Below are 21688 nucleotides of genomic sequence, written 5' to 3'. Positions count from 1 at the left end.
CCTGTGACGCACAAGGGCCGCAGGCAGCGACCATGTGTGCAATTTCAGAGTCGATGCCAGGCCAGAACACATGACGGCGCGCCAGAGATTTTGTGTGAGACACACCCCAGTGCCCTTGGTGAAGGAGGCGCGGAGGCGCAAGACCGAAGCACGCAAAGACGCAGGTACCACAACACGCGGCAAAGCATTGTCAGTGGAAAGGAGGATAACACCATACCTAGCCGTGAGGCGGTAGCGCAAAGTGTAGTAGTTCCGCAACGGATCAGAAGTCTTAGCGGACGGGCGATCTGGCCAACCCTTCTGAATACAGCGTAAAACCCGGGAAAGGGTACGGTCAGAACCCGTAGCAGCCACCAGCCTGTCCCCAGTGATGGGGAACCCGTCCACAACCCGCTGCTCAGCAACATCCAGGTGGAAACACAAAAGTTCGTCCCTATCGAATGCCTGATCAGGACCCATGAGAAGGCGAGACAGAGCATCAGCATTCGCATGTTGAGCCGTTGGCCGGAAATGAGTCTCATAATTGAAACGAGACAAGTAAAGAGCCCAACGCTGGAGGCAGTGTGCAGCCTTGTCGGGAAGTAACGTTGATGGATGAAACAAGGAAACAAGTGGTTTGTGATCCGTAACAAGACGAAATTTTGAGCCATAGAGAAAAACACCAAACTTATGAAGAGCATAAATAATGGCCAAAGCTTCTTTTTCAATTTGAGAATACTTTTGTTGGGCATCCGTGAGCGTTTTGGAGGCATAAGCAATGGGTTGTTCCGAACTGTCAGAAAAATGGTGCGCAAGGACTGCACCAACCCCGTATTGAGAGGCGTCTGTGGCAAGAACAAGATGTTGGCCAGGTCGATAAGTAGCCAGGCACGGGGCCTGTTTCAGCATAGTCTTCAATTTCTGGAAAGCCTCATCGCATGACGCGGACCAGTGAAAAGGCACGTTTTTATGCAACAGGCGGTGCAACGGCTGAGCCACTGAAGCCGCAGACAGTCAAAACTTGTGATGGTATGCTATTTTCCCCAAGAAGGCCTGAAGTTCCTTAACAGATGTAGGGCAAGGAAGGGCATCGAACGCAGTGACAGTTAATACCATCCCGAGAGAGTTGAAACCCCAAGTATGTGATAGATGCCTGAAAAAATTGTGATTTCTGAAGATTACACTTAAGACCGGCAGTCTGTAAGACATGAAAAAGTGTGCGGAGATTTTGAATATGTTCTTCAGTGGTGGAGCCAGTGACAACAATATCGTCCATGTAATTGATACACCCAGGGACAGGGAGCAATAATCGTTCCAAGAACCGCTGAAAGAGAGCAGGGGCGCTAGCAACCCCGAATGCAAGCGTTGGTATTGATAGAGGCCGAAAGGCATGTTAAGGACCAGGAACTGCTGGGAAGCAGCGTTGAGAGGAAGTTGATGATAAGCTTCTGACAAGTCAGTTTTAGAAAAATACTGGCCTCCAGCAAGTTTAGTGAACAATTCTTCAGGAGGGGGCATACGGTAAGTGTCGATGAGGCATTGAGCATTTACAGTGGCTTTGAAATCGCCACAGAGATGAATATCACCATTTGGCTTAGCAACAACGACGACAGGAGAGGACCACTCACTGGAAGTGACAAGAAGCAAGACCCCTGAAGTAGTGAGACGATCCAGCTCCCGTTTTACCCGATCACGAACGGCCACAGGAATGGGCCGAGCCCGAAAAAACTTAGGCCAAGCAGTGGGTTTGAGCGTGATATGAGCTTCAAAGTCGTTTGCACGGCCTAACCCAGGAGAAAAAAGGGACGAAAATGTCGTCGACAAGGAATCCAATTGGGCATAAGGAATAGCATCAGAGACGATATTGACAGAGTCATCTATGGAGAACCCAAAAACACGAAAGGCATCGAAACCAAAAAGATTCTCTGCATCACTCTGGTCGACCACAAATATGGGAACAGTGCGAATGACGGATTTGTAAGATATCTCAGCATTAAACTGTCCCAAGAGAGAAATCTTCTGTTTATTGTACGTCCGTAATTGCCAAGTGACAGGTGTGGAGAACCCAACTGAAGATACGTCTGAGAATCAATTATAGTGGCAGTAGAACCGGTATCCACCTGCACGCGAACATCTCGACCAAGGATTTGGACAGTGAGGAATAACTTCCGTGAAAGGGAAGAATTGCAATTGACAGACAACACAGAATCAGAATCAGCGTCATGTTCATGAACATCATGTATGCGGTCGGATTTGCAAATGGAAGACACATGACCTTTCTTTTTGCAATTGTGACACACAGCCCAACATCGGGGACAATCCTCGCGTGAATGTTTCGTAAAACACCGCGGGCATGAAGGAAGTTGCTGGGGGTTTTGCTGCAGTTTCTTAGCGGGTTGTTTATGGTTAGGCCGAGGCTGGGCGTGGGAGCGCACTGCGGCCACGTCGGCCGGTGGGGACGCACCGCACGCGCCGTCAACAGCACACAGAGGTTGTATTTCCCCGACATCACCCCACACCTCTATTTGCGCCCCAGCGGCATGAGAAATTTCAAAAGACTGCGCAATGGAGAGAACTTCATCTAGAGTCGGATTTGCCAACTGAAGGGCATGTTGCCGAACTTCTTTGTCGGGCACCGACCAGATAATAGCATCCCATACCATGGAATCGGCATAGGATTCTTTGTGAATGTCAGTAACAAATTGACACTTTCGACTGAGGCCGTGAAGTTTAGCAGCCCAAGCGCGATAGGATTGATGTGGCTGTTTTTGACAATGATAAAAGGCAACACGAGAGGCTACCACATGTGTTTGCTTTTGAAAATAGACAGACAGAAGTAAGCACATTTCAGCAAAGGACAAAGACGCAGGATCCTTCAAAGGAGCCAATTGCGACAACAACTGATACCTTTGAGGTGAAATCCAGGAAAGGAACAGAGACTTATATGGTTGTTCGTCCGTGACATGAAATGCCAAGAAGTGATGTCGAAGACGTTTTTCATAATCAGACCAGTCTTCTGCCGTCTCGTCGTAAGGAGGAAAAGGAGGTATAGCCAACGACGAGAAACGCCCCGCATTTGATGCCGCGACGAAAATGCGAATCGCTGCTGTTAAGCGTTTTCTGTTCAAGGAGATATTGCAATAGTTGCTCGACAGTAGCCATGGAACCCTGTGGGTCAACGGTGAAAAGGAAAAATCCCATCCTCGTCGCCAATTGTTATAACGTCAAGTTTAACACATATATTTCAAAACGACACAACACATATAAGTCACAGAGTAAGTTGACAAGCAAGACATGTGTACATGTTAGCATTCAAATGAACACTGAGTCCCAGTCTAGCGGCCGCTGCTCAGCTGGCCGCTTAGGTGACGCAGCTGCTGCATGGCTGGCAGACAGCGCTGCACGTTGAGGACGCGCTTAATTGCGCGGCGGCGCTTTGAATGATCGGTGAGTCACAACACAGTCATCTTCAGCTTTTAAGATGAATTCAAAGCAAACAAACACAATAGACACTTAAAAAGATACCTCATGTGTAACAAATTAATCAAATCATATAGATCGATAAAGCAAAAATGTGACAAACAAAACCTAAAAAATCCTAGACATTTAAATTTTACTGTGAAGAAAGTTTATGCAATAATGACACCAATTACAAATGTTCTACCAGAAGACTGATAATTTGCATGTGCTGCTAGTTATCAATTATCCACGTGTGGATTATCTAACGTGTGCATTGCCTGTGCACAGTTTGACTTCTTTCTATCTTTCTTTCTTTTTACATAAAAAAATACAAACTGAAGTCTGAATATTCTATCAAACAGAGAATGAATATTTTGTTCAAGATACAAATTAGCAAGGAAAGATGCTAGCCTTGTTTAGGCAGCTAGAATGAAATTTTTATGAGCTGTCAAATGTTGCACAAAGTTGGACATTAGACAAGAAGTCAATATTTTACAGTAGAAGTCAAAAGAGAAGAACATGAACAAAACTGGAAGGAATATATGGAATGAATTGAAGAAACAAACATTTCAAAGATGCTCTTACCGCGTAAACCCAAAGGAAAGAGGGGTGTAAGGGGGAAGAGGAGGAGGCGGAACTGAGGCCAGAACAGATAAAACAAAAAGAATACAAATTTGTAAAGAACTGAGGGACAAAAACATCTGTGAATGGTTAAATAATGATGTGTACGAAGCAAAATGTGAGCAGCTAAGTGACATGTACATAGTGAACGTAAGGCATTCGGTAAAGGAGGAGAGTGAAGACGAGGTGATCAAAGTAGCCGTTATTATGGACATTGTGGCACTGAAATACTTTGATCTGTTACTAGAGTGTGCAGAACAAAATATGTCTGATTATACTGATGTTCTGACCCTTTGAGAAACAGAACTGTCATCAGGAATAAAATGAATGAAACAAAGTAACAGAAAGAAGTTGACTGTTACTGCCAGAAGCGAACTGAAAGCCAGTGACATTAAATACAGTATCTTTTTAAGTGTCATTTTGTAAATAAACTACGTTTTTCTGGTTGTCGTGTGGAACTAATACAGCGAGTTTTCTAATGTGACATGTGACACATCTTGTAAATACAGACTACTTCTTCTTCTTCTTCTTCTTCTTCTTCTTCTTCTTCTTCACCTTGTCCCTTGTCTCTACAGGGTTGGCACACTATTTTCGTTTAGGTATTGTTAGTGATAGTTGATGGCTGAATATTTCCTTCCTGATACAAACCTCCCTCACACAGGTCAGAACTCATGTAGCTCCTCTGTTGGGCTCTAGAGTAATCTCATGTTTAAGTATGAGAATGCTTTCAAAATGTGTAGCATGTAACTGAGGCAAAATGTGGGTACAATCCTGATATTTACCTAGTTGGATGTGTTAAACTACCTAAAAACCACATCCAGGCTGGCCGGCACACTGGCCCTCATTAATCCACAAGGTGGATTTGATCTGCGGTTTCCTACCTACCTGCCTGTGTCCTGGAAGTCGTGTTTTAATGTGCATTGTTTCTTGGTTAACTGTGCAGTCTTGGGTCTGATTAAGGCTAATAACTAATATTTTGCTGTATACTGAAAGGAGTGAAGGTAACAACTCGTCACACACACACACACACACACACACACACACACACACACACACACACACAGAGTTATAATTTTTAACATTTTTATGCAGCAACAGCAACTGATATTGTTTATAGCAGTCACACGATGAGGCCCATACAACGAGCTCAAAGTGAATTTGCTACAGCTGGTTTAGTAGAAGTGACAAAACCTTATGGTTATGCTTCAAGTTTTATAAAGTTGACTTAGGGCATGGCCTGTTTTAGGCAAACATTTAAATAATATTTTATGTTCTGAAGAAGACGTTATTACTAACGTTGAAACCCAGGTAAATGATAAAGTTAACCTGTAACTGTAGGCTGTATATTCTTATATACACACAGTTATATTGTCCCAGCCACCTACCTTGTACAGGTGCTGCAGCTTGGCTGGGTTGGGGGTTCTGACAGGTGGAGGGGGTGAGAAAAGGATGTAGGAAATGGGAAGGAGGGGTGGCTGACAGCTGGGAGGGAGAGGCAGCAGTGGAATGGGCTAGGAATGTGGTACTGATGACCTCACTGTGGAGCATGGGGAGTTGCATGTTGTAAATGGCATTGTGGCGGAACGGATTGGGAGTGGAGGAATAAGGAATCAAAATGATTTGGACCTCCCGTCACCCCTTCTGCAGCACTAGCTTCTCTGAAGTACATACATGGGAACTGTCCTTACAACACATCGTTTGAACCTGCAGTCCCCTCAAACTAGATGTGCACTAGTCTCCATGCCGCAGCACCCCTCCCCTCCTTAACCTCCATCCTCCTCACTCTCCACTCAAATTCTCCTCTTGAAAGGCTCTCTCACTTCTATTTCACAAATAAGGCTAAGTTTATCACTCACCTCCCAACCTTCCAGGTAATTAGCTGTCGGCTCTTCCTTAATTGCTACCAACATCTGCGTACACTGAAAGTAGAAACATAGCACATTATACCAATATGCAACTGTAATGTGGGTAGAAAGAGTATTTGAGGTAAATTGTCTCCCAAACACACAAATTTAAATTTTGAATCTCACAGGGAGAATCTTCTGTCTGAAGCTGTTGGATAAATTGGTTTCAAATATATTTCTACTTTATGGTACAATTTAGACAACAACAATATGGAAAAACAAGCAGCTACAACAAAATTTAAACACCCATTCTGTAGCTGAGAATGGAAGAAAGAGTAGAGAGGAACTTCCCGACAAAAGAAATATTAAATCTGCTATTAACACTCAGCTGCTTTCACCCATGAAAACACCAAATTGGTAAACATAACAATTCATTAAAATTGGACTGAGCACAACTAAGCTTGTGTATTTACATTTTTTGGCTTTGCCAATTCATAATCAAATTGTCAGCTTCCAAACGAACTTCGATCTCAGACTATGCTACAGATCAACTTGTCCCCACAAACTATTTACTAGAACAAAATAGAGAAGAAAAACTAAATATTGTCAATATTCCGTTTCAGCTCTGTTTATGCACATACAAAGCTACAATCCAGGTTATGTGTAAAAGCCAATGCCTGGTTAGTTAGTTAGTTGGTTACATGTTCCATAAATCATTTGAATGATTCTTTTATTAAGGTGATGTGAAAACAGTTAATTTACAGGAAATGTATACATGATTAGCATTAACATTAACAACACAGTATTATTAGTTTTTTTTAGGTTCAACCTGTTCACAAAGGCAGAGGAGGAACTGACTGCACTCTTGAGGGAACTATATCAGTGGTCACCTGAGTTGATATGAAGGACTAAGAAAATCTGAATGGTTCAGGAAAGAATCAGTCCCCTGATTAGTTCTCACGTAGTTTAATGCCTTCATAGTTGTATAAGGTAACACACTAACCACTGTAAATTAACTGGGGAAATGAATGACAGTCAAGGAAAGTAAGGCGAGAGTTCCCATCCTATGCCTCACCTGCACATAAGACAACATGTTCCATGAGTTCCTGGACTGATATTTCTATACCCCTCCCATCAGTCCTTTGTATTACATGACTCTTAAACTGCGTACAGTAGTTGGAACCCTTTGGAATAACCATGTTGAGAGGCATTAGTCTATTGTTGTCAAGATGTGTGGACCTATGAAATTGTGTGTGTGTGTGTGTGTGTGTGTGTGTGTGTGTGTGAGAGAGAGAGAGAGAGAGAGAGAGAGAGAGAGAGAGAGAGAGAGAGCAGGAGCAGACATACAGTGATTCAGCACCATCTGAAACTATTCTTGAGCAGCACAAATGTTTCTGTGCAGTCCAGACAGCTGGGGACGATGATGATCACAATGGTTGCCTAACAAAAAGTTTGACCAATGATAACATCATAGATGTAGGTAATTTGTTTAAAGAACATCATCACATGACGTCTCATATGACGGAGGAACTAAACAATGGTCCTGTGTAAATAGCATGAAAATTTGAAAAAGTGAAAGGTATGCAGAAGGACTGTCCCACATAATCTGATAGTCAGTGCTGAATGACACACACAAGTTTGCACCCAGACTGCAACACTGGATGAGCAGACATTTCTGACAGTTAAGGGGAATATTTATGACCAATGTTGTAACCAGGGCATTATCTACAACCATCAGGAGCCATTTACTCGAAGATGGGCTACCAGCAAGGGAAGACTCTACAGAGTTCTTAGGTTTGGAATAAGCACTCCAGACACAGGATTTCTTCCAGTATATGTACACCATAGAATACCAGTCAAATTGTATTATTATAAAGAAAATTTGCCTAACTTATTAGAAAAGGAAATTCTCAGTTGGACCTGTTGTTGTTGTTGTGGTCTTCAGTCCTGACACTGGTTTGATGCAGCTCTCCATGCTACTCTATCCTGTGCAAGCTTCTTCATCTCCCAGTACTTACTGCAACCTACATCCTTCTGAATCTGCTTAGTGTATTCATCTCTTGGTCTCCCTCTACGATTTTTACCCTTTATGCTGCCCTCCAATTTGTGATCCCTTGATGCCTCAGAACATGCCATACCAATTGGTCCCTTCTTCTGGTCAAGTTGTGCCACGAACTCCTCTTCTCCCCTATTATATTCAATACTTCCTCATTAGTTACGTGATCTACCCATCTAATTTTCAGCATTCTTCTATAGCACCACATTTCGAAAGCACCTATTCTCTTCTTGTCTTAACTATTTATCGTCCACGTTTCACTTCCATACATGGCTACACTCCATACAAATACTTTCAGAAACGACTTCCTAACACTTAAATCTATACTCGAAGTTAACAAATTTCTCTTTTACAAAAACGCTTTTCTTGCCATTGCCAGTTTACATTTTATATCCTCTCTACTTCGATCATCATCAGTTATTTTGCTCCCCTAATAGCAAAACTCCTTTACTACTTTAAGTGTCTCATTTCCTAATCTAATTCCCTCAGCATCACCTGACTTAATCTGACTACATTCCATTATCCTCGTTTTGCTTTTGTTGATGTTTATCTTATATCCTCCTTTCAAGAAACTGTCCATTCCGTTCAACTGCTCTTCCACGTCCTTTGCTGTCTCTGACAGAATTACAATGTCATCGGCGAACCTCAACGTTTTTATTTCTTCTTCGTGGACGTTAATACCTACTCCGAATTTTTTTTGTTTCCTTTACTGCTTGCTCAATATACAGATTGAATAACATCGAGGACAGGCTACAACCCTGTCTCACTCCCTTCCCAACCACTGCTTCCCTTTCATGCCCCTCGACTCTTATAACTGCTATCTGATTTCTGTACAAATTGTGAATAGCCTTTCCCTCCCTGTATTTTATCCCAGCCACCTTTAGAATTTGAAAGAGAGTATTCCAGTCAACTTTGTCAAAAGCTTTCTCTAAGCCTACAAATGCTAGAAATGTAGGTTTGTCATTCCTTAATCTTTCTTCTAAGATAAGGCGTAAGGTCAGTATTGCCTCACGTGTTCCAACATTTCTACGGAATCCAAACTGATCTTCCCCGAGGTCGGCTTCAACCAGTTTATCCATTCATCTGTAAAGAATTTGCGTTAGTATTTTGCAGCTGTGACTTATTAAACTGATAGTTCGGTAATTTTCACATCTGTCAATACCTGCTTTCTTTGGGATTGGGATTATTATATTCTTGAAATCTGAGGGTATTTCGCCTCTCTCATACATCTTGCTCACCAGATGGTAGAGTTTTGTCAGGACTGGCTCTCCCAAGGCCGGCAGTAGTTCTAATGGAATGTTGTCTACTCCCAGGGCCTTGTTTCGACTCAGGTCTTTCAGTGCTCTTTCAAACTCTTCACACAGTATTGTATCTCTCATTTTATCTTCATCTACATCCTCTTCCATTTCCATAACTTTGTCCTCAAGTACATTGCCCTTGTATAGACCCTCTACATACTCCTTCCACCTTTCTGCTTTCCCTTCTTTGCTTAGAACTGGGTTTCCATCTGCACTCTTGATATTCATACAAGTGGTTCTCTTTTCTCCAAAGGTCTCTTTAATTTTCCTGCAGGCAGTATCTTACCCCTAGTGAGATAAGCCTCTACATCCTTACATTTGTCCTCTAGCCATCCCTGCTTAGCCATTTTGCACTTCCTGTCGATCTCATTTTTGAGACGTTTGTATTCCTTTTTGCCTGCTTCATTTACTGCATTTTTATATTTTCTCCTTTCATCAATTAAATTCAATATTTCTTCTGTTACTCAAGGATTTCTATTAGCCCTCGTCTTTTTACCTACTTGATCCTCTGCTGCCTTCACTACTTCATCCCTCAGAGCTACCCATTCTTCTTCTACTGTATTTCTTTCCCCCATTCCTGTCAATTGTTCCCTTATGCTCTCCCTCAAACTCTCTACAACCTCTGGTTTAGTCATTTTATCAAGGTCCCATCACCTTAATTTCCCACCTTTTTGCAGTTTCTTCAGTTTTAATCTACAGTTCATAACCAACAGATTGTGGTCAGAGTCCACATCTGCCCCCGGAAATGTCTTACAATTTAAAACCTGGTTCCTAAGTCTCTGTCTTACCATTATATAATCTATCTGAAACCTTTGAGTATCTCCAGGGTTCTTCCATGTATACAACCTTCTTTCATGATTCTTGAACCAAGTGTTAGCTATGATTAATTTATGCTCTGTGCAAAATTCTACCAGACGGCTTCCTCTTTCATTTCTTACCCCCAATCCATATTTGCCCACTATGTTTGGACCTAGATCCCCAAAAAACATTTTAGTTGCTTGTCCACCATCAGTATGTCTAACCTACATGTATGTGACTGTAATATGTACCTTCACATTATTCATAATTACGTTTGCATACATATTCCTGAAATACTTCATTCTATCATCAGGTTGATAATGTGACAGTAATGGAAACTTTACAAAACATATTTGAATTTTACATTAAATGTCCATTTTATCATTACCCTGAATCTAAGAACTGGCGACACGAACTGCTTACGGCTATACATTTATGTCATATTACTGACCTGTGATGCATCCTCGACTTTTGATGAATGCATGATATTCACAAAGCTATCCTCATACCGTTCTTGAGACTACTACATATTCCCTGCCTTCCTAACTAAACAACAGAATATATGACAATTAGTGAGGACTACACTTAAATGTCTCAGTAAAGATTCATCACTTAATACATTTCATTTGAAAAAAGTGGTGCACAATAGGAAGATCTGGTTTGTTCTTCACACTAACTGCGACAGGACTTCCTCATATCCACCAAACCCAAATGCACTGCAATACAGTGTAAACGCATAATACTTACGGATAATCAATTTCTCAATAAGAGCAGATGTGCCAATATTCATATCACCATACAGGTTCAGTTGTACCTGGTACAAGTAAAGAAACCCATTAACTGCTGTCTGCTGGGCACTTACATGACACTCCCATGCTGGGGAAGTGAACCTGTTGGGAACCATAGTGTTTTCCTTTGAACCATTTCTGCTTCTTGCATTCAGGTTTTTCTTTGGACCTTTTCGATCTGTTGCATTCATCCAACTTGGTGAGAGTATCAGACTGACAAACAGTGCTCAAGAATTGACCAAACAAGGATCTTACAAGCAACTGCTTTAGTGCATCAATTCAACTTTCTCTGGATTCTTCCCAAAAATCTATCTTCCTTATAACTACATTTATATCGTTAATCAAACTTAAATCACACTGAAGAAAAATTCCTAGATACTTGAAGTTGGGACTGATTCCAAAGGCTGACCACATAATCAGATGATATCTGCTCTTTTTATCTAATAATGTGCACTGCATTACATTTATTTCTAGCAACACACTATATATTGTGGGCAACCACGGCTGTAAGAACACATTCTAGTTAAACAAAACAGCAGCAGCTGTTGAATAATTCTTTATTAGGACAACCATTTTCATAACCAAAACTTGCGTCATCAGGCACATCTGAACAGATAAACCAGACAGTGGAGGAAAAATTTAAAAAAAATGTGACAAGAGGTCCATTGAAATCAAATGTAACTTTAATGATGTTTAGACACTATATATATGGAATGGGCAAAAACCCTCACGAGAATCAGGTAAGCAGTAAGCATAACACTCACATTCAAATAATTTACAGTAAAACAGAGATTAGCAAATGTACCGTTACTCTCAGTCAAGTTGTATCTTATTTGGAGTACAGTTCCTTTTAAGGAAGTTTTAATGTAAGTGAGAGTGATGGAGGCATCCAATAATCTCTATGTTTTGCTATAAATGATTATCAATTTCAGTGACTGCTAACCATCTTCAGATCTGCTTGAAACATAATATGTAATAAATCCAGGGTGGAATCGTCAAGACATATAAACAAAATCAGCCAGGCCTCATCAAGCACAATGAAAAATATGATAAGAACTAGGTCATAGTGCTGAGTGTGTTATGAATAGTAGTAACAATTCACACGATTGCTAGGCCAACACTGTGACCTAGTTTGCACCATATTTTCAGTTGTACTTAATAATGCCTGGCTGATTTTATTTGTATCTCTTGATGATATGACCCTGGCTTTATTTTATCAGGATATGTTTTGAACAGATCTGAAGATGGTTGCCATTGACTGAAATCGATAGTAAAGGACAAATTTTTTGTGACCACAGACTGAAATAAAGGAAATATAATAGTGTCTTTTTCTTGGGGGACTCTTAGATCTACAGGAGACAGCATGAGAATGGTGTAACGTAGACATATAAAACATTTTCTGGCATCTACTGTTTGCATTCTGACAAACATTTGCAGACTCTCTTCACGTAACATTTACCTCAATATTTCTTGACTGGTCTCTCAAATGGAATCTTCAAGGTCTCTATCATTTTGTCAGGGCACCATGCTGTCATTATATGTAACTGTCAAAATAACAAATTCATAAAAGTGCTTTGAAATGAGTTCTCATCCTGCAGCTGTATGTTCTGTAGGACATCCACACACAGTGCTATAAACATAGTACATTGCTGCAATATTGTGCAAGATATGCCATTCATCTGCCACAACACAGTACATCTGTACAGACTCTTTCGTCATTCTCTGCCTTACCTGTTGGTCAGTATAAAATGGCCTAAGAGTTCCATCATCCTCTTCTTGCTTAATACAGCTTACACATTCCATCACCTGAAAAGTTGCAGCACACTGAATAAATATCAAGTCTGAGCAAGTTGATCTGTATTCAAATAAAGAAATACTAAAAAAAGGATGAGCAGTAATCCCAAGCAGAGGAAGAAGTGAAGACAAATGGGTAAAAGAGATGATATGGAGGGATGGAGGAGTGATGGTGGGAAGGGTACGATAAGTGAGGGTTTATTATTTTAAAATAATAATAATAAAAAACCCTAGTGCCATCCTTTATAGGGTAAGCCTGCTGCTAGAACAGCTCAGCTATTTGGCTGCAAACATTTATACTACTGAGATGATGACATGTAACAGGCGAAAGCACAGAAACAACAATGTAGAGCAGCATATATGTCCAACAATTTTCAGTCAGGACAGCATTAACACATTTTGGCAATTACTATGCACGGACCTTTCAAGCAGGGTACAGTCTACAGAGTATTAAGAGATACTGCTTTAAATGTGTTGTTTTACATGTACCAGAAGATTTGAATCTTAAGAAAGGGCTCCCAGGATCAAGGACTAAATGCTTTAAAAAATGGGAATGAATGGGAAGACACATCATGCATGATTTGAATGTGAAGATTCCCAGAATGGACTACAAAAACAAATTTGGTTTTACTTTTATTTATTTATTTATTTATCATTTTCTTTTTCCTTAACATCTGTGAGCTACACTAATTAATTTGTTTGCACAGCATCAACTCTGTGATGTTCTATGATAAGAGATACATCAATTAATCATGAACCTTTGAGACAGTGTGCCAAAGTCATGTAAATACATCGAAGAGCGTATGGATATGAACGGAGGCCAATTTGCGCGTTTACCACAACCGTGTCCCATTGTGCATAGTTCACTGTAGGTGGGAACACAGTTTGAAGTCATTATTTTAGTAACATACATTTCAATAGGCATTAACTTAGAGAGTCCAGCTAAAACATTCATTAAGTTCCGAGGCTGGATGATACTATCCATCTGATCTGTTGACAATTTTAATTTCTGCTTTTTAAATGTTACTTAAAATCTTTCTCGTGAATTAAGATGTAGGCCAGAATACTATGTGCGTCTTACTGGCTGTCAACTAATTGTTCTGAATTACTAACAGATATTATGCAACCAATTAAATCACGATGGACGTAGGTTGCTGTAGTTATGTAGAGATAAAGGGACTTGGCGCAGGACATACTAGCCTTGAGAGCTGCATCAACTGAGTCTTCAGACTGAAGACAACAGAAACAATAACAATGGAAGGCATTTTCTTAATTCTTCTTTAAAATTATTATCTGCAGTATTTACCGTTTATTCGTTGGAGAGGTAGAGGCAATAAAGAGACAGAGCACTACCTTGTCTTAGATTGCTTTCTAGCACTAGATTTCTATTAACATGGATGAAGCTCTAATTAAATAAGACAGCAAATGCCATGAGCACAAATCGTCACCTCTCCTAGTCCTCACAACTAATGGGCCCCTCTCTTTCCAGGGTCTGAGTGACCTGCCTCTCTTTTCCAACTTATAACAACATAAAAAAAAGGTTATAACTAGGCACACTTTCGGGGCCAGTGCCTCCTTCTTCAGGCAGAAGGGTTGAAATCTCATCGAGTAGAGTCCCCAACAATCAATCTTTCCTTCTCATCCTGTCCAGTAAGTCTCCCCTGCCCATGGTTCTGGGGTGACTTTTCCAAAATCTACCCCTTCTTCCTAGGCCTCTCCAGTCCTTTTCTTTCACCCCTCTTCTTTACCCTTCAACTTTCCTGCCGGAAGAGGAGACATTAGCTGTAAAAGCTTGCCTAACAATAACCTCCTTTAGATATTTTATCTATCCAATTACATTATATTATCAAAAATTGACTGTTTATTGTTATAAAAGCTAGAAATAGTTACAAAGTTTTAATTACCAGCAGAAAAAATAAAGTTACATAATTAATATTTGTTTGGGAATGCACGATTTCTTGGCGAATAGTGCTGATAAATTCTTCTCGGCAAATTAGTCCAGTAATGTCTTCATTTCAGAGTAATATTTCAACAAGTTTCCTACTTGTTATTTCCTAGCAACTTAACCACAATCAAACATTCATGTAGTTTTAATTATCACCTTGAAAAAATAGTTACATATCAAATGTTTTGTTTGAACACAGGTACGTATCTGTAGTTCTGGTATACTCGGAAATTCATGCACCGTTGTACAGGAGCCAAAACAAAATGGCACAGCCCATGGTTACGTTGGAGTATCATGCAGTAATTCATTTACTGTTCTGTGGGGATTTCAACATGTACTAGGACTGCAGGACTGTTCTTGTTAACAAACAAAAAAATTATGTAACTTTATATTTTTATAGTGATTATTAAAGCTTTGTAATTGCCTCTCATAGCTCAGAATGCTCTGCATGTCTTTCTGATTACCAAACAAAAGTGGTGAATTGTTAACAAATATCATACAATAATTATCCCATTTTCTTAGTGATATTTTTTGAATTATTATTCGTAGAACTTATTCTTCTTCAAGGAAGATATAAAGACGATAAAGAATAAGAATGATCTCATCTTAGAACTCACTGAAGAGGGAACTAACAACATTATTATTAAGTTGTGGTCTGCATGGGACAAATTTCTAGATTAGAAATATATTTTCTTAGTAATATTTCGTCTTCAGCCGCAATGTCTTTATTTTCCAAGTACTGTCCAATATGTCTTACAGCTACAACTCCATTTCCAAGGACTACACAGACATAATGAGAGTTACATCTGCTTCAGTTTTTCACCTGCATTTGACGACATATAGTTCGACTTCAGCAATGCCGAAAGTACAAATCTGGAAGTTTTCAACCTATCTTTGGCTACATAACATTTATCTTCTGCAACAGTGAAAGTGCAAATGCAGAAGTTTTTCACCAACATAGAAGAAGAATATTATGGGATGAAACGTTGGTGAAAATGGAAGCAGGTGTAACACCAATTACGTCTATAAAGTATTTGACAATGGAGCTATAGCTCTAAAGTTTGTTGGACAGTAATAAGAAGATAAAAATATTATAACTTAAGATGGAGTATTATTAATAAAATATGTCCCACCCTAGAGAACTAAAAGTTCTGAAAGCTAGGAATAGTTTTAATAGTATTTTCTCTTCTTGGAAGCATGTCTGTCACTGGTACTGTAATATTGTGGACTGTCTCCTTGCAAATTAACTGTTAACAATCTCATGTAAGTGTGTGTTGTGTGTGTGTGTGTGTGTGTGTGTGTGTGTGTGTGTGTGTGTGTGTGTGTGTGTGTGTGAGGTCACAAGATTTTTTTTGTTCTCGACAGTTACACTATTTGTACCAATATTATACCAAATATCATAAATCATGTAGCAACTGAACTTACCTCACATCCATTAATGCGCAGCATTTTTTTTTCTTCAACTTCAGTGCGGCTGCTGGTACACTGCTCTGAGCTCCCAAAATCCTGAAAGAACAAAATTCTCATTGCAACATGAAAAACAATGTAAATGTTTCATAAGCATGAACATCCTTTCTCAGTAAATCAACTGGATTAGGGTCAGATGCTTTCTCGCAGAGAGAGAGAGAGAGAGAGAGAGAGAGAGAGAGAGAGAGAGTGAGAGAGAGAGATGGGGGGGGGGGGGGGGGGGGGGTAAATGGAATACAACACTGTGACACATGACTGGAATGCTGTTGGGCCTCGTAGTGGCTGCCAGTGTGACAGTCAAATGGGGAACTGGCAGTTGTTGGCACCACTGTATTCACAATACAGATACTCTCAACTATCGCATATTGTAGCAGCAGATAGGCTGACCTAGTGATTTGCTGCATTGTGGTCAACTCAGTGATGAAAAATGACCAACAGAAAGCAGCTGTATCACCCAGAACCAATATTTCACTATGTGGTACAGACGAGACTCTCCCACACATCTGTTTGTCTCAGGTCACAGAAATTATAACAGCAAGAGCTGAAGGAGCACAAGAATTGTTCAAAATGGGTTCCTCACCACGTGTGCTGAAGTGGACACAACACAAGATCAGCCATAACCATCAGAAGCGATCCAAGTGGGAAAGGAATAACATGCTCAATCAGATTATTGCAATTGATGAAACCTGGGGAATAAGCATATGAAGCAACACTGAATATCCAGTCACCAGAATGGTGTTATTCAGGTCCACCATGACAACAAAAAAGTGTGACAGACTCCATCGACCAGGCAGCTCATGCTCATTTACACTTGTTACAGCCACAGTATTCTGGAATGTTTAGGGATGGCCACATTGTCAATGCCCAATACTGTTAACTTCCTCTTGTACCATCTCTGATGTTCACTTTGGTGAAAATGCCTGGCACTGCTGGATAACAAAATCATGCCCCATGATAATGCTACAGCCATCATCAAGAATTGTGTGCAATGGTGGGGTGGGAAATCCTCCCTCCGCCCCCATCGCAGCCTTTGGCTGAAGCAATTTGCAGAAATCATGGAAAACCTAAATCAGGATGGCCGGACGTGGGTTTGGACCTGAATGTGAGTCCAGTATCCTAACCACGGTGTCACCTCCCTTGGCGCATACATTGGATGTTAGAAGAATAATATCTACACAACTCCAAAGACAGCAGTGACATAAGTGCAAGAAATACTGCACAATTCACTTAACAGTTCATGCATCCAAGCTGCCAACAAAAATAATATACAGAAAAACTGAATGTAAAACTGAGGGCTTGTTTGATGACATCAAGTTTGGATTTAGAAAAGATGTAGGCAAAAGTGAGGCAGTTCTGACACTGTGCTGCATGAGAGAGGCAAGATTTGAGAAAAATAATGATACCTTGTTAGGATTTATTGACCTAATAAAAGCATCTGACAAAGTAAAATGTTGCAAAATGTACAAAATTCTCAGAAAAATAAGTAGAAGCTTTATATGGAACGATGGGTAGCACATAAGGAACAAGAGAGAAGACAAAGAGAGAAGCGATCAGATTAAGAACAGGGTGTAAGGCAGGGATGCAGTCTTTCTCTCTTGCTGCAACCTGTAGACTGAAGAAGCAATGACAGAAATAAAAGAAAGGTTTAAGAGTGGTACAAAAATTCATGGGGATATGAAGATAATTCACTGATGACATTGCTTACCTCAGTAAAAATGAGGATGAACTGGATGGAGCAGACAAAGACAGGGAGTAAACCAAACAAAGACATAAGTAATGACAACTAGCAGAACTAAGATTAGCCATAAACTTAATAACAAAACTGGGATCAACATAATGAATGAAGTACAGGACTGAGCTACTTTGGAAGCAAAATAATGAAGAAGGGTGAAGTAAAGATGATATAAGAAGCTAAGTAGCATCATAAAGTGAATATTCCTCTCTCAAATAAATCTGCTAATATTAAACACAGGTCTTAATTTGAGGAAATTTTTTTTGGGAATGTAGGTATGTGCGGAGAGCACAGCATACTATGGAAATGATTCGTTGAATGTGGGAAAACCAGAAAAGAAGACAATCGAAACATTTAAGGTGTAGTGTTACAGAAGAATACTGAAAATTAAGTGGACCCATAAGACCACAAGTGAGGAGGCTCTTAGAAGAATTAACAAAGAAAGGAACATAAGTGAAAATGGTGAATAGGGGAAGAAACAGTATGATACGACATATGTTAAAACATTAGGGAATAAGGTCCTTAGTACAACAGGGTGCCATAGAGCACAAGAACTGCAAGGGAAAACAGAGATTGGAACACATCCAACAAATAATTGAGCACGTAAAATGGAAGTGCTACTATGAGATGAATAGGAGAGTAAATCATGAAATTACGATAGGCTGTATCAAATCAGTCAGGAGAGAGAGAGAGAGAGAGAGAGAGAGAGAGAGAGAGAGAGAGAGAGAGCGTGTGTGTGTGTGTGTGTGTGTGTGTGTGTGTGTGTGTAGGGTGGTGTGGTGGTTATGTTAATGGGTGCTTGACCCAATATAATTTGACAAAATCATATAGCCTTATCCTGTTAACTTCCATAGTTTCTTACTATCCCTCTGCATGACAGAGGTGACAGTAAAACCACAGAACTTTTGGATGGTGACCATGTTAGTATGGATGTGGATGGGCTCAACTTTATCTTTCATTTTATTTGATCATTAGTTCAATAACTGGCTGATTATGTCATGTAGTACTGAATGACAGCCTTCATTTAAGAGAAAATATGATAAGCTACAGTTATTTGCATGTTTTCCTCTTTGAAGTGCTGTCAAAAGGAGATTTAAATATAGTGTACATAATTTTTCTCCACCCTTGTTTGAGCTGGAGAGAGGAATTTCCACTTTAAGCACTGACTCCACCTCATGGAGGTCATTCACAAGATAAATGAGGCTTATGTCTCTACTTTGCAGAGGTAAAAATGGTACACAGAGGTGATTAAAAGCTGTAAATGTTTTGAGGAATCACAATAAAAATTTACTTCATCACTGACATGTTCCTTCATAATGTTACTACAAAACATACATATGTAGATAGGGAAGCGGTCAAAAGATGGATGCACCTTATGCACGTCACATATTATCTTTATGGTACACATTTACTCAATAAATGCATGGTGCATAACTGTCCTAAAATATTATTCCACAGAATTTCAGTGAATCAAATTACAAATAGCAGAAAACGTTTTTGGTATTTTCATTACCAAACCAGCTAGCATACACATAGCAAATACTGTTAATCTGACTTTGAAGTTCATCTCTCTGTGCCAACTTGAAGTGAGCAATGGATACTCAATTTCAACAGAAGTACTTAAGTGGTAATACTGGAGTTTTGGTTTATTTCACTCTCCCCCATCCATTTGAATTTTTAATGCATACTAAGAGTCTATAGCTCTCTATCCAGCAATAAGAATAAAAAAGATACATGGGCTTCATAATGCAGCACTAAAATATTTTGACCCAAGTGATTAATAAATCATATCAATGTGTATAAAGTGCAACTAAACAATAGCTACTGCAACAGCTTTTAGAAAGGCAATTGCCACGTAAACCGTTGTAGATAGGATTCTACTGATACATAAAAACTTAAAATCATGCAAGAAGTATAAATGTAGTAAATTCCCCTGCATTTATCATGGAGTTGTACACACTTACTTGTTATAACAGAAAGTAATACAACATCATAACACTGATTACTTCACAGCAGTTTAACACAGCGGTGTTTATATGGAATATTCATGTCAACAAACACTAATTCAAATCCCGAAAACGATGTAAGAAAGCGCAAAGCGACACTTGCAGAATAAATGTTTCAGTAACTACGTCCGGAGACTACACAATAAAGCCTACCTGTTTAGTGACTTCTTAACTTACATAACTGTGTTAACGATAAAAGTTAATGAAGGCATTATTGATCCTAACGTGGTAGTCTACACATGAACTTACACAAGATCATGAGACAAAAAGTCATATGTAATAACGAACATGGACGGTAACACGGAATCAATATCTAATTAATCAAACAAAAAAGATATACCGTAGTACACCTAAGACATAGCACAACGTCTGATACGGCTTTTTTTTTTTTTTATTTTAACATGGTTAGGCGTCTTCGAAGGTACCACTTGATTCCTCGTACCAAAGTACTTGCATATCAGATATCACTTTTACTATCGAACACTATGGGTTCGAGTTACGATGTTCTCTTAGGAGGGGAAAAAAGTGTGATTATCAGTACAAAAAGATTCCTCAATGTCAAGGAAACGTTAAAAGAAATACACGATACCTGGTTTATAGTATCCATCACTGGAGGAATTAATACTGAGCCCTTTTATGGCATTCTGACAAACTTTCACATCAAACAATAGGAAAACAGATTCATGCAAGGGACCAACTCTTTCTCTTTACTACTTAAACGCTTAAAACGCAAATGTGTATTTACGTCACCACTAATGTCAACAACAACAATGTCGACAAAAACATTCCCTGTGAGTTGCGAAATATCCAAATATCGACTATCGAATCTGGCTGGTAATTGCCAAGAATGATTGTCTATCAAACCCGCGGGCCTACAACGATATATATCGAATATGCACTACATGTCGCCAGTGGCGCTAATTACGATTGATGGTTTAGTGCGTTGCCGGAGAAACATAGTTTATCGTTTTCGGTTGTGAATAGCAATGAGTGAAAGCGTTGCTGTTTCGAGTGCTGATAATCCCACATGGCGAAATCTAATACCTCGGATATGTAAGGTGGAAAGTTATTTAAATTTTGTTGGGACTTCGGATTGTTTCCAAATGAGGAAAGCAGGAATTGTGTAGAATGTCATGGACCCAGCTCCGTGAAAGTTCGCAAGAACGGTGAGGACGCTGATTTTCCTTTGTAATTGTACTGCGCCCAGTGTCATAAGTGAACATTTCTAAGAAAGAACACATGGCTTGACAGTTCCAAGTTATCCACTGAGAATAGCATCACTATGTTTTCCTGAAGATAAGAACACAACTTTTGAAACACCATTGTGTATGAACACCGTGTGAGACTACTACGGCTGCTACCCAGAAGTCTGTTCCGTTATAGTCACGAACGATAGTGTACCAATCGGTAGACAAAACGAAGTTGTCGAAATAAACGAATCGCAAATAGCTACTCGGTAGTACCAGGGAGGACGACCGATGAAAAACGAAGATGAACAAATATGGATATTTGACAGCAATGAAAGAGAATCCCGCAAGTGCTTTATAGTTCGAGTTTCTTTAAGGGGGAAGAAAAGTTTGATCTCTCTCATAAAGAACTTTCTACTGCCAGGCACGAAAGTGATAAGAGACAGCTTTAAGTCATACAATTCAAGGAAAGAAAGACTTCAACACGAATTTGTGAATCACTCTGTCACTTTGTGTCATCGAAAGAACCATCTGTTCACACACAGATCATCGAACGCTTGTGGAATTCTGTCAAATCGTCTATTATAAGAGAAGGGCGTCTAGGAACAAGGGAAGAAGTTGGCAAGAGTGTACCTGGGTTATGGGGAAAAAAGGAACTGTTGCCGGCAGCTTACACAACGTGAGAAATAGTGCATGAAGACGGTGTGGCTGACG

General features: G+C 39.9%; 1 protein-coding gene across 4 annotated transcripts in view; it reads right to left on the bottom strand.

Moving 5' to 3' along the window:
• LOC126425061 (zinc finger protein 189-like) overlaps positions 1 to 20510 on the bottom strand; it is a 41633-nt gene extending 21123 nt beyond the window's left edge. Inside the window, exons 1-4 of one of the 4 annotated variants that reach the window (XM_050087972.1) lie at positions 20377 to 20510; positions 16008 to 16088; positions 12575 to 12649; positions 5916 to 5978 (exon numbers count right to left, since the gene is read on the bottom strand). In XM_050087972.1, the coding sequence (XP_049943929.1) occupies positions 5916 to 5978; positions 12575 to 12649; positions 16008 to 16088; positions 20377 to 20394 (237 nt within the window). In that variant the 5' untranslated portion in view covers positions 20395 to 20510. Of the gene's footprint in view, positions 1 to 5915; positions 5979 to 12574; positions 12650 to 16007; positions 16089 to 20036; positions 20095 to 20127; positions 20249 to 20376 lie in introns of those variants that run through there. The other 3 variants (XM_050087969.1, XM_050087970.1, XM_050087971.1) reach the window with 3 other exon arrangements.
• Positions 20511 to 21688: the final 1178 nt, after the last annotated feature.

The sequence above is a fragment of the Schistocerca serialis genome, chromosome 10 (assembly GCF_023864345.2).
Source record: "Schistocerca serialis cubense isolate TAMUIC-IGC-003099 chromosome 10, iqSchSeri2.2, whole genome shotgun sequence".
NCBI classification, from domain to species: Eukaryota; Metazoa; Arthropoda; class Insecta; order Orthoptera; family Acrididae; genus Schistocerca; species Schistocerca serialis.
This window is presented reverse-complemented; position numbering and strand designations above follow the sequence as displayed.